Source organism: Apteryx mantelli, chromosome 19, assembly GCF_036417845.1.
Source record: "Apteryx mantelli isolate bAptMan1 chromosome 19, bAptMan1.hap1, whole genome shotgun sequence".
In the NCBI taxonomy this organism is placed as follows: domain Eukaryota; kingdom Metazoa; phylum Chordata; class Aves; order Apterygiformes; family Apterygidae; genus Apteryx; species Apteryx mantelli.
The window spans coordinates 5737018-5749769 of NC_089996.1; the positions used below are offsets into that span (position 1 = coordinate 5737018).

General features: G+C 47.7%; 2 protein-coding genes across 6 annotated transcripts in view; one reads left to right on the forward strand and one right to left on the reverse strand.

The window, feature by feature from the left end:
- Window positions 1–6729, forward strand: part of MYH10 (myosin heavy chain 10) — a 106831-nt gene extending 100102 nt beyond the window's left edge. For both annotated transcript variants that reach the window (XM_067308261.1, XM_013953182.2), the window contains exons 36-41: window positions 1244–1332; window positions 1576–1699; window positions 1801–2009; window positions 2885–2993; window positions 3867–4039; window positions 4940–6729. In XM_067308261.1, coding sequence (XP_067164362.1) covers window positions 1244–1332; window positions 1576–1699; window positions 1801–2009; window positions 2885–2993; window positions 3867–4039; window positions 4940–5084 — 849 coding nt within the window. In that variant the 3' untranslated portion in view covers window positions 5085–6729. The remainder of the gene's footprint in view (window positions 1–1243; window positions 1333–1575; window positions 1700–1800; window positions 2010–2884; window positions 2994–3866; window positions 4040–4939) is intronic.
- A 1576-nt stretch (window positions 6730–8305) lies between these two features.
- The window catches only part of NDEL1 (nudE neurodevelopment protein 1 like 1), a 32897-nt gene continuing 28450 nt past the window's right edge, over window positions 8306–12752 (reverse strand). For 2 of the 4 annotated variants that reach the window (XM_067308264.1, XM_013953188.2), the window contains exon 10: window positions 10098–10159. Coding sequence is in view for 2 of the 4 variants with exons in the window: in XM_067308263.1 (XP_067164364.1) it covers window positions 10072–10159 (88 nt within the window). In the remaining 2 variants the exon portion in view is untranslated. Of the gene's footprint in view, window positions 10160–12752 lie in introns of all 4 variants that reach the window. The other 2 variants (XM_067308263.1, XM_013953189.2) reach the window with 2 other exon arrangements.

The following is a 12752-nucleotide window of genomic DNA, read 5'->3' on the forward strand; positions in this document are numbered from 1 at the left end:
ATTCAGAAGGCATTTTCCCACACACCCACATTCCCCCCCACCCCCAGCTCTCTTGCAGGTTTTTTATGGCTTTGTAGGAATCATTCAAGTAGTCTGCACTTGGTTTCTCTGTTTGGGAAGCAGGAAGGCTTTACTACTACTTGGAATGATACAAGGCCTCATTAAAACTTGCAAGGTGGCTAGAGAATCTCTAAAAGGTGTGGTACATGGTGTCAGCACTAAAATTGATTATTGGAAATATATAAGACCCAAGAATCTCTCCAGTGCCTCAATGGACCATTTAAGTCTGCAGAGGTTTCTCACTCTGTCATCTTTGGTCCTCATCCCTTTCTCTTACAGGCCTGTGCTCCCTCATTGTTGGCAATTCATGTAAGAACTCTAAGTCTTGCTACATATCACTTATCCATCATTATGTCCTTGGTGTGCCACAAGGTCAAACATCAGAAGACTTGCTGTGTGCAAGAGGCTTGGCAACACTTCTTTTGTGCTGCATTAACTGCACATCGAATTTTGAAGCAGTCACTGAGATTTCACTACATTTACTAAACTTGCGCGTTTACGGATAATCTGTAAGCTACTAGAGCTTCTTCATGTGCCACACTTTAGTCCTCAAACTTCTCAGCTTTGCACTTGCAATGTATTTAGAGGTCCTTCTTAGCAAGTGCCTGGGTGTTTACACCACATAATACAGTTTAGAATGTGAGATTCAATGCTGTTTATACCATTGCACTATAGCTTTTATTTTTTATACTTTTTCTCCATTTACACTATGCACTCCAGAGGTGTAAAAACCTAAATTTGATTAACTTACTGCCTATTTTATGTTGAATGAATATGCTTAGTAGGGCATATGACACACTGAATACTTTTTTTTTTCTTGCTGTTTAGGGCTTGTGTGTTACTGATGTTCAAAGATTTTTTTTTTTTCCTTCTGTAAGAAGGAGACTTGTGCTGTAGTGTAAATAATACTGCAGAGATTCTAGAAAGGATGAGTGAGGGATTGTCTTGAATATTTTGAGTGTTTACCATTCAGGGACAGGGAAAAGGAAATCCATTGTAGTCATACAGGAGTTAAGGGGAAGTTTCAAGGTGATGTGGCCAGTCATTACCTGCTAGGTTCTGCAGCTGTTGCTTATCCTTTAGAAGACTTCAGGGGTATCTCCTAGAAGTACTTGAAGGCTAAATTGTTTGTAATACTTGAGATCCCTAATGCTGTAACAAATCTGTTCTTAAATTTTTGCAGGAGTTTGCTGCATCTGAAAGAGCCCGTCGCCATGCTGAGCAAGAAAGGGATGAGCTGGCTGATGAGATTGCAAACAGTGCTTCAGGAAAGTGAGTCATCAAATGTATTAACTATGCATCTGAAGTATTTCAGGCAGCAGTACCTGTAGTTCTCTGTAGTCTTCTTACAAATTCTCTGACCTACCTTTATGATAAAAATTCTTTCTCATCATGAAGAGAATTGCTAACACAGCAACCTCTGAAAACTTACAATGCCTACGTTTTCAAAAGCAAACTAGCCAGTTGCTTTGTACCAGGTCAGAACACACCTTGTCCTAAATATTGCCTTTCTAGGTCAGCGCTGCTGGATGAGAAGCGCCGTCTGGAAGCTCGTATCGCACAATTGGAAGAAGAGCTTGAGGAAGAACAGAGCAATATGGAGCTTCTCAATGAGCGGTTCCGAAAGACCACGCTGCAGGTAAAGCAGTTCTTGGCAATGCTTTTGGGGCAGTTCGTATTTCAGTGTGTGGTTAAGTGGAGACTTTGAACAGCACCAAATAATCCATTCTCCTCTGAAAGGTTGATACACTTAATTCTGAGCTAGCTGGCGAGCGGAGCGCTGCCCAGAAGAGTGAAAATGCACGGCAGCAGCTGGAAAGGCAGAACAAAGAGCTGAAAGCCAAGCTGCAGGAATTGGAGGGATCTGTGAAGTCTAAGTTCAAGGCAACAATTTCTACTCTGGAAGCCAAGATTGTGCAGCTAGAAGAACAGCTTGAGCAAGAAGCCAAGTAAGGACAATCTGCTGATGTTTGCTCTGTTTGTCAGTACGAAATATCTGAAACTTCAATGCCTTAAGTTTTCACAGGGCAGAGATGTGAGCTTACAAAACAGACATTAGGTTTTATTATCTAGAAACCTACTGTTGAAGGGGCACTATGACTGGACTGTTGAAAAGTGATTGGGGTTAAAAGCTGCAGAATCAGTTTGTTCCGTAACTGAAACTGCTGAATTAATTCCTGAAGTTAACTAGGTGCATGCTGTGTGTGGTGGTTCCAGGACCCACAAGGTGTTGCAGAAGTTCTTGAGACAACTTGAAACTTATCCTCAAGACACTGGTCTCTTTGGTTAGAGGAAGCAAGGTGAACAGCTTAGGCTTGATGGCTCAAGTTAGTGGAGAAAGCAGATGTCTGCAGAGCACAAGAGTCATCTCAGCTGTTTCATGTCCATCCTTCCTATCTCAGTCCTCAGCTCTGTTTTTAAACTAATTCCTCCCAGAAAGCTCTAGGGTAGACAGTCTCGTCGCCATCTCCATTCCTTTACTGCTTTTGGCTCTGGGAGAGGATCACATTATTGGCATTATTGATCAGCAGTATGCTTAAAGCTGCCCAGTGGAATCTCATTGTAAAGAAGCACTTTCCCTCCCCTTTTTTTAGCCTCGATACCATCCTGATATTCCTCCAGTGCCAATGCCGTATGCTATCAAAATTGCATCCCGACTAACCTCCAGCATACTGAAACCAAGGTGGTGGTGTTGATGGTGGTAGGCGTGTTAAGAAAACTCAAGCATCAGTTGTGCAATGGAGCAGGAGCCTTTCTGAAATAACAGATCTTGTTTTCCCAGCCTTTGAATGCAGGAGCAAATTATGACTTTTGATTATTTTAGGGAAAGAGCAGCTGCTAACAAATTGGTACGTCGTACAGAGAAGAAACTGAAAGAAGTCTTCATGCAGGTGGAAGATGAGCGTCGGCATGCAGACCAGTACAAGGAGCAGGTAGGCAGAAGGACTTGGCTTTTGAGACCTGTATCTCAGAAAAGGCAGATTAAACCCAACTTCCAATAGAGAGGACCTGTTAAGATGATGATTATTAAAAGATCTGAGGGAATCCCTGTCCTGATGTCAAGGGTTCAGTGCTGCAAGTCACTATTTTGGTTGCCATCCTCCTAGCTTCCTGCTGTGCTGCTGGTACTGTTTTTCCCATTGCCACCATGGAAAGGAAATAGCTGAAGCTATAAATGACTTGCAAACTCGCCAGTGTTCCCAGATAGCAGTTGCTGAGCATTTTAAAGGGCTAAGCCATTAGAGTAGTTTCTTGCTAGACCCCAGCAGTCAAAAACCTCTCCATGTTAGCTTTGGTGTGATGGTCTGTTATGCACCCTGGTCTCACCTGGACCCAGAAGCTCAGCAGTATTTCCAGGAGTCCAGTCTGGAGTCTACAGTGAGTGCTTGGACCAGACAGTGGTAACAGGAAGGAATTGTCTTGCCCTGGACAGCTAGGACAAATGCAGCAGCTGTTTTGTCCTGCTCAAGCCTAGAAAGCTTTGTATTCAAGGCCTTAGGGAAGATAAGTGGTCTTTCAGAACAAACAGTGCCTCAATGAGGCTTTGTGTAGCATGCGCCTCTCTAACGTAACCCCTTAAATGCTCTGATCCACAAGTAGCTCATGAGGAACTTCACTTTTGGTGGAGCCATTGAGTCTGGACAGACAATTTCTACACACAACTGTTGTCTGCTTGTACACCAACCCTTCATCTCTGGTAGGGATGGTTGGGGAGGGCAGGGTGTTAGCTAACCTCTCTCACCTCCCAAACCATGGGGTTGCAGCTGCTGAGTTTTATCCTGACAGTCTTTGGCTTTGTCTTCTAGATGGAAAAAGCAAACGCCAGAATGAAGCAGCTCAAACGCCAACTGGAGGAGGCTGAAGAGGAAGCGACACGTGCAAATGCTTCCCGACGTAAACTTCAGCGTGAGCTGGATGATGCCACAGAGGCCAACGAGGGCCTGAGCCGGGAGGTCAGCACGCTGAAAAACAGGCTAAGGTAAGAGGGACCAACAGAAGTCAGACAGGGTTTTATCTAGGCCCTTGTTTTTGTAGACTGTCTTCATAATGCCAGCAACCTGGGGAAGCATCTGGCTGTGGGACTGCAGAAGCAGAGCCCCTAATGTTAGGGGGTGGGTCAAGCTGAAGTCTGCTGAGAACTGTTGAATCAGCCCAATGATGATAAGCAAGCTGCCAGACCACAAGGGAATTCCTGACAACTCCTGGAACCTAAACTCACAGGTCCCCTGAGGTTGTTCATCCAAGCCAATCATAGGTAAAGATGGCACAGAGGAGACAGCAGCTCAGTCTTGCTTTTTCAGTGGCAAGTATCGATCCCTTTTTTCATAGTCCACCCTGGTGGAAGTGTGTGTCAGCAACTTCTTGAGAGCAGCTCTTTCGGAGATCAAGATTTGTATCAAGTACAGGGAGGAGTCGAAGGAAGTGAGGCCGGTACAGAACAAACCATCCTGAGGGGCAGAGAGCAGCTGAGCTGACTGACTTGTAGGAATGGCAGGAGGGTGCAGCACCACTTCACAAATGAGCAGTCAGCATCTTTCAGAGAACCACTCTTAAGTATTTGGGCTGTGCTTGGTGCTCATAAACAGGTAATATTTTGAGTTACCTGAGACTTCCCAAACTTAAAGTGATGGTATGAATTCAGCAAAAATACCAGAGTGCTGGAACATGTTTGGGCACAGCATGACCCCTTGGTTGTTAAGAGATGGTCTCAAGAGAGATGGTGAAATTTGCGCTGTGGATGGCCTGGAGCTGAGCTGCTGAATTCCCCTTGCTCTTCAGTAGGAAGCTTTTTTTCCCAGGGGCAACCGCTAGCACTGTGATTCACGTTGTGAGCGAGATAAAAACACTTCAGCAATTGCTGTCTGCTTGTTGTTTGCAGGAGGGGGGGGCCCATCACCTTCTCTTCGAGTCGATCTGGGAGACGCCAGCTGCATATCGAAGGGGCCTCCCTAGAGCTCTCCGACGATGACGCGGAGAGCAAAGGCAGCGATGTGAACGAAGCGCAGCCAGCCCCTGCAGAGTAGAGCCCCATTGCACCATTTGCATGCAGAGACCTTTTACACAATAGTCGGCAGAACAAGGAGGACTTACCTGACCACCAAACTGCCTTGTGGCCTAATCTGCCTTATGAAAAGTTGGCATGCTACAAGGTTACTTATCATAGGTCAACTATGTCTTAAGGCTCTCCAGCCTCAACATACTGTACCCTGCTTCAGATATAGGTACAACTGCTTTTTTTAATACATAGTAAACAAAATGGGATCGTCTCTGTTCAGTGCATCTATTTTCCAGACACTCATTGTAAAGCCATTTTATAAAGCATCATGTGAAGGATAAAACTTTTTTTTATCGATACAGAAACTTCATTCCCAGAGGGTAGGTGGTTGGGACAGACCCGTTGTCATGATTATGCATGCTTTGTTGTACAGACAACATCCTTCCATTTCTTCTGTGCTCAGACGGCCCTGGGCTGTATTGAGTCTATTGGATCACTGAAGACCAAACTGCACCTGTATCTTTCTTTTCTCCTAATTGTTGTGATCAGCACACAATCAGCAAGTGAACTGTGAAAAGGCCTTGGGAAGTGTTGGGAAGAAAATGTAGGGATGAATGAGTAGTGTCCATTTTCAACCTGCAATATCATTTTGAAGTGTTCTCAGCACCTGCTTCATCTGTTAGTGTTCATGCAGTACAGGCAAACTGAAATAGCATCACCATTCTTGATCTGTACAGTACTTCTGCATTTGTAGAGACCTGCTTATTACCACGCCCAACAGATCTGTGTATATATATTAAGGCTAGTATAATGTGAACACCAGTGGAAAATAAACATACAACACAGGCAAAATTAATTTATTAATTTATGGCTGAGTAGTCTTCAGGACGTGGAGCCAAGTAGCTGCACCGTGGCGCAAGGCTTACGTGATACCTTAGCCAGCCTAGTGTTGCTAACAGAGCTGGTCCACTGGCCAGCAGCGAGCCGAGCGCAGCAGGGCCCTCTGTACTGTACAGTGTGTGTGGCTTGTTTGGAGTCTGTGTGGTTTACAGGGGTTCAGAGATGGATGTTGCCTGCCTACGAGTTAACATGCCAGTGGATGTGAATCCTTTTTTTTGTTTTGTTTTTATTGTTTTGTTTTTTTATTTTGAACAGTATTACAGCAAGTAGTTAGCATTCTTTTTGTTTAAATAGCTGAAAAACTGACATTACAGAAAGTGCCTTAGACACTACAGTACTAAGACAATGTTACATATATAATTTGCCTATATAACAATGATTTAATGTATTAATTTTGACTGTGCTTCATATCATGTACCTCTCTAGTCCAAGTGGTATTATTGATATTAGTGACAATGAATCAGTGTTAACTAGGAAAACTTCCTCTGCCACATGCTCAGAAACATGGATTTCCTTTTTTGGTTAAAAGCTTTAACATCTGTCGCAAAGGTTATGTTGTGTGTGTTTGGATATTTTTAATCAAACTGGCTGTTGACCACCAGGCATCTGACTGCAAATATCTTGTTTTCTTGTATACCCATATTTCTAGACAATGATTTTTGTAAGACAATAAATTTATTCATTATAGATGTGGCCGCCTGCTCTGTTTACTTACAGGAAGAGCTATCTCCTGAGGCTGGCATAGAACTTAATAAACAAGAGTATGACTGGAAGCTGCCTTTTCCCTTCTTACTGTTTTTGGTTGTTTTTTTTGGTTGGTTGGGTTTTTTTTTGCTTTTGTTTTGACCTACATACAGTATAAGTGGCCTGTCCATGGTGCTAAGCCTTTGCCAAACTTCATGCTCCACCTCCACCTTGCTGTTGAAGGGAGCTCTGAAACCAAATGCTGGTATTCTGTACTGCTGTGCATGTACAGCTCCCTTATTTGGCCTCCATTTCTGCCTTTAACAAGCTGTTGTCTTTTTTTGTTTATTTTTGAGTAGATACTGCAGACACCTGGAATAGATACTTCAGAACTGATAGAGGTGAACAGATAGAACTACAGCTCTGGTTACTCATAGCATCAGGTAAAGTCAGAGGCTCCTTTGAAGCTCCTGGGAAGTCTAGTGCAGGCACCAGAGCCCCTTTGCAGCCAGCACTGCTGCAACCTGCCCTTCCCCAAAGGCTGGAGGTAGGTACTGTTGCCCCACAAGATGGAGCTGGCCCCAGGTGGAGTGCATGACCCCTTCCAGGGGATAGGTGGGACCTGGGGCTTGGTACAAGCAGGGAGGGAGAACGTAATCCTGCTGCTCATGCCTGGCTTGGACAACAGCCAGGGTGAGTCCTAGGGTCAGCTGTGCAGGGTCAGTTGCTCTGTGGATGAGTAAATGGGGTGCAGAGATGCAATTTCTTACGCTGCATACTTGTAAAATTTGTCAGTTTAAGTAAATGCCTTTTTTCCATGTCCAAGAGCATTACCTCTCCACAAGTTTGATGCTCAAATGTAATTGAGCTGCTGTACATCAGAGCTGAGATGAGAGCTCAAGCCCTGAGCTCTCCTCTGGGGTAACTTGTTCCCAGGGGGGCCATGCCCTGTGTGGTGGCCCTCTGTGACACTTGTTTTGAGCACCCAGACCAGCCTGCTCGGTGGCAGGACTCTGCTGCAGCAGTGATGGGTGGCTGTGGGAGCTGGGTGCAGCACAGGGCTCATGTCTCCCCTGCTCTCAGGAAAGGAGCCTCTGGCACAAGCCCAGAAGGGTCAGACCCCTCCATCTGCAGGTCCCCCTGCGAGCCAGCAACGGTGCAGGCTGTGCCAGGGCAGTGCTGCCTAGTGGCTGCGAACCTGTCATCCTTGTGATCCTGTACCTGATCCTGTGAGTGAGGTGGGGGCCCTAGAGGGTGACGGTGAGGGAGGGAAAGGGGGTCCAACACAGAGGCAAACGTGCAACTCCAAGCAATCCTGGGGGCCCCTGAGCAACTCTGGTGTTCTGCAGAGGAAGCTCCTCTCAGATGGCAGAACACCCCAGACGTTTTCCTGTGCTTTGCCAAATCAGTCACAAACCCTAGGACTCAGCCCCACAGCCAGGGTCCCACACCATGAGCCACAAAGGCTAAAACACAGGGAAGGTGTTCACAGGCAGGGTCGTTCCAGAGCCATGGGGAACTAGGGCTGCTCCAAAGAAAGGAGCAGCAGCCGCTTCCTCAGGTGCCCTTTCCCCAGGGCCAACCCAGCCACCAACTTGCTGGGGCTGGCAGGAAAAGCTACGTGACAGAACACAGCCGCTAGCACCTCTTCTGCAAAATCCACAATTCCACATTAAAAGAACTTTATTTTTGGAAGATTACTCTCTTGGATTTTTAAACCACATGATTTGTGTCACCACGGTGGTATGGTACACTGTCCTATTGAAACATGCCATATAGATTTTGAATAAATAAACTACAAAGCCCAAGTTATGTACAAAGATCTTAGGCAAAGATATTATGTTTACAAACCTATGTACAATAAAACAAATGTAAACAGTCAAATGCAGCAAAGGATGCACAGGAAAAGAGGAGCATACAAAACCCTAATGATAAGTGGTGACTCTCCCCACCTCCCTTCTGCTGGGGCAAGTTTTATTCCCCCCCCCCCCCCATTACATTGCTGCAGAGCCAAATGAATGTGACTGAACAGATTGGGAAGGAAGATTTTTTTAAACCCACAGACCAAACCACAGCTGGGTTTGCTGGTTCATTTTAAAATCCACCAACTTTGACAGCGAAATCGCACAAATACGTTGCTTGAAAGACCCACAAGGTACACAGTCGCCCAAAATTGTCACAGAAGCCCATAGGTGACACTATAAAATCCAGTCATATATTACATAGATCTGAACATGGTTTGGATGCTTAAACGGTTCTGGGAGGGGGGTATTTCACTGGCAGTGTAGCCAATTGGATTTGCGACTTTCTAAAGCTCTCAAAGTCTCTGCTTTGGAGATGTATGAAAGTTTTACTGATAAAAAGGCAGGTTAGATTTGGGCAGGGAAAGGTATGGTACAGACACATGGCAAACATGAGCTCGCTACAGCTGCTAAATCCATTACTGCCCAGCAGCTGCTGTCTTAGCATGCACAGCCAGGCCGCCCCAGCCACAGGGAAAATGCTTTAGCAAATCTCACCGCTGTTAGTTTAAGCTAAGGCATTTTTATGTTGCAACTCGCATCTGCTGAGCACATGATCATCAACTACAATGTGCTGCCAACCAGCATCTGGCTCTCTCCACTCCCCTGGCTGTGCTGGCAGTAGCCACCGGGCCCCTGCTCGTCACTGGCCCCAGAAGCGCCCAGCACCGATGTGCACGGTCCCCTCTGCCAGCTGACATGGGGCGGCAGGAGCAGGTCTGACACACTCCGGCCAAGGCAAGAGGCAGATCAGCCTCTCGCAGCAGGCTGCAGTGCCTGGGGACACACGTGCCATCAGCAACAGCTGCTCACCTGCCAGGCAGTAATTTATCAAGCTGCAGTAACTCAGTCATGTACCTGGACCTCATTCCCAGGTGCAAATGTCTAAACAAACTCATCTCAAAGCCTTACCAAGCACCGATTTCAAGAAGTTTGAGCTTTACTGCGCAGACAGCAGCTGCACATCTTAAGTGCCAGGATGCTGGAGCAGGTAGGCAGGGAGAGGGGGAAGGCTTTGTTTTAGAGGAGCTGGCCAACATTTGTATCATGCTAAACCTACATTAGAAGAGATAAAGTGATGGGTCGAGGACTGCCTGACCAAGTTTTGGCTAGCAAGACTCCTGCATCCTGTGAAACAGAGCACTACATGTCTCACCTCGTGCAACACACAGCGGGTGGCCAAGGCAGAGAACATCCGCTACAGCAATAGGAGAAAATAAGTTGTATTAACATGGCATGAAGGGCTGTGGGCGCAGGACCTCCTCCAGCAGTGGCTGGCCAGGGGACTGCTGTGCGCCACGGCACAGGCTGTGTTCCGGCTGGGGCAGGAACGGGGTGGAATCAGAAGCACTTCTTCTCTTGGTGGTTTGGGAAAAGCATATGCAAGTCCGAACACAACCTCCCCGCGGCTCATACGCTCAGGGGGAGCATGCCAGGTGCTGACGATGGTCTGGAGGATCCCAGTCCAGGGGGACCTTGATCAAAGCCGTTTACTGCCCTGAGAAGGAACAAGAGACAAGTCAGTACGTGCTGAGCAGCCCCAGGAGAGAGCTGCTGCTGCTATTGCTCATCTCTCCCCACCACCAGGAGCTGGAAGACAGAGCACATCTCCTCCCTTTTCAGACATCCTAACAGCATCTATCCCCAGGCTGGGCTTAAGGGCAGCAAGCCTTGGATGCATGTGGGAGTCGCACACCGCTGTGCAGTTCAGCAGGGTCAGAGGAGACCTGACAACACAGCAGCTGCTCAGCGTGTGCTGGAACAGGGCTCAGGTAAGACGGGGCTGCCCACCTCCAGCTGCAAGAACCAACATTCATTGACAGCCAGGGACGGACAGACACAGACACACGCCCCTATGGCTGAATGCCTGAAGCTTTGCCAAGGCGGGCACTTGCTGGCCAAGGTGCCCAGCCAAGGAGGTCCAGGGGCTCTCGTGCATGCTCTGAGCTCGGGGGCTATGCAATCAATCAGGTCTGTGCAGCTGAAGACGCCAGACACAGCAGCCCCGCGGGCTCTGCCCCCACATTTAGCTCCCCTTCCTCCTTAAAAGCTGACAGTTTGCCATAAAGTGGCTGTTTCCACACATCTGCGTGACCTACGTGCAGCCCCCAAGGGCTGGGTGGTCAGCACGGAGCTGCAGGGCCCAGTCACGCAGAGCTGGGCGACAGCTCTACCAGGGTCTCCTGGACTGTTCACATGTGGCTCTACTCAGATTTCTCCCAGTAAAGGGGATGGGACTATGTACACACATGCACACACACACACACACAGAGCGCGCGCTACAGTGCACTATGCAATGGCGAATGGGGTCTGCTAGAGCAGGCAGGCACGTGTTAAATAAAGCACAGCGGGTTTTGCCTCCATGCTACTCTACACACTGCTGGGGTGCAGTGAGGGCTCCCGGTCCTTCCGGGTCTCGCCATACGCGCTTCCCAGCTAATCTTCAAACCCCCCAAACTTCACACGACCAAGAACCATCAGTTTCTAGGCTACTGCCCTTCCCAAAGCTGTTGTTGAAGGTGGTGGCATGGAGAACCTGGCTTCCTAGCGGGTTGGATGAGTACATGGGTCTGACAGCTTTTCAGTCTCTGCTTTGTTATGGCTTTGCCGGATCTCCTGCCATCAGGCTCAGTGTACAGCTTCTGTCTAGGCTCACCGTCTGGTGGTGATCACCACCACAGCCCTGGCAACAAAAGGCAAGTATTTCCATGTAACAGGACATGTCCATCCCAACTCTTGCCACAGAACTAGCACCTTGCCAATGTTAACACGTTTATACTACTGAAGGCATGTGGGAGGAAAAAACAACAAAAAAACAACCCACACATCCCTGCAAGGCAGGACAGGTCCCCCGTCTCGCTGTGCAAATAGTCACAAGTAGTACCTCTGCAACACTTCATCAGCTTTCTCCAAACCACCAACATCCCAGGGGATGCCGTTCACACCTCTCGGCAGAACTACCTTCAGGAAAGGGAAGCTTTTTAAGAGGCTGTCTTTGCTGCTTAGATCAGTGGCCTGTGGTCTCCAGCCCTCAGCGAGAGCTGACAAGGAAAAGCAATGGACAGTGAAGTCTGGATGGCTCTGGCACTTCTAGCAGAAACTGGAAGCGTTTACAAATCAAGAAGCAGCCAAAAACTGCCAACCAGGGAGTTGGCTGCTCAGGCTGTACCTGAGTGAAGAGTCTGGAGAAGCATGACCCACTGCTGCTGTCACTGCAGGAGCTCACACGCGCTCAGCACCCAGGCTCACGGCAGCATCCCCAGGACTGAGATCAACTGGTTTCTGCACGGCCTTTTGCATGGAGCACAGCTCACGCTCATCTCATGTTCACTGCTTGTGCAGCGGTGGCCCTACACCTGCTGGGTCAGTTAAGTATCAACCCTGCCAGCAAATCCCAGAACAACGCTGCTGTCGCACTGGGCCATGACAAAAACCTTCCAGAAGAGCAGATGAGAGCTGTAACACGAACACTCGCTAGCAAGGACAAATTCCCATGGTAACACCCGGCTCCCTATCTTGCGGAGGCGCGCTGTTTTCTTTCCCCATCTTGCTGTTTAAACATCCACGCTTCCGTATTAGCGCAGCCTGCTGCACATCCCAGGACCACAGTTAGAGCAACCAGAACCCACCTTTTCCATCTCCTCCCCTTAAAGCTTTTCATTTCACATTTACATGTTACTTTGACATATTTAAAAATGCGCGTACTTTCAGGGCTGCAGGAAACTAAAAGCGATTTGAGGAGCAGCTTAGGGGAAGATGTACTTCGCTATTCTAATTTGCAGGGGCATGAAGCCAACCTGATCGTGACACAACTCTGCAGACTGGTTATCAGCTAGAAAGCGACTCTGCCAAGTACGACAGCAAAAAAGGACCAAAACAGGATTAAAATGTGGTAGCGTGCTGTCTGTTAAAAGAGCCAGAAAATTGATGTTCAACATTAGCAGACTGCAAGTCCTGGAGAGATGCCCCGCTCGTGTTTGACGAGTAGCACGGCAACAGAGCCATGTCTAAAGGTGCTCCAAATGAAGAGCAACTCTTCGTGGCTTACAGCCACTGTCACCGTTGGATGGCGCCCAGGCTCTGCCTGCACA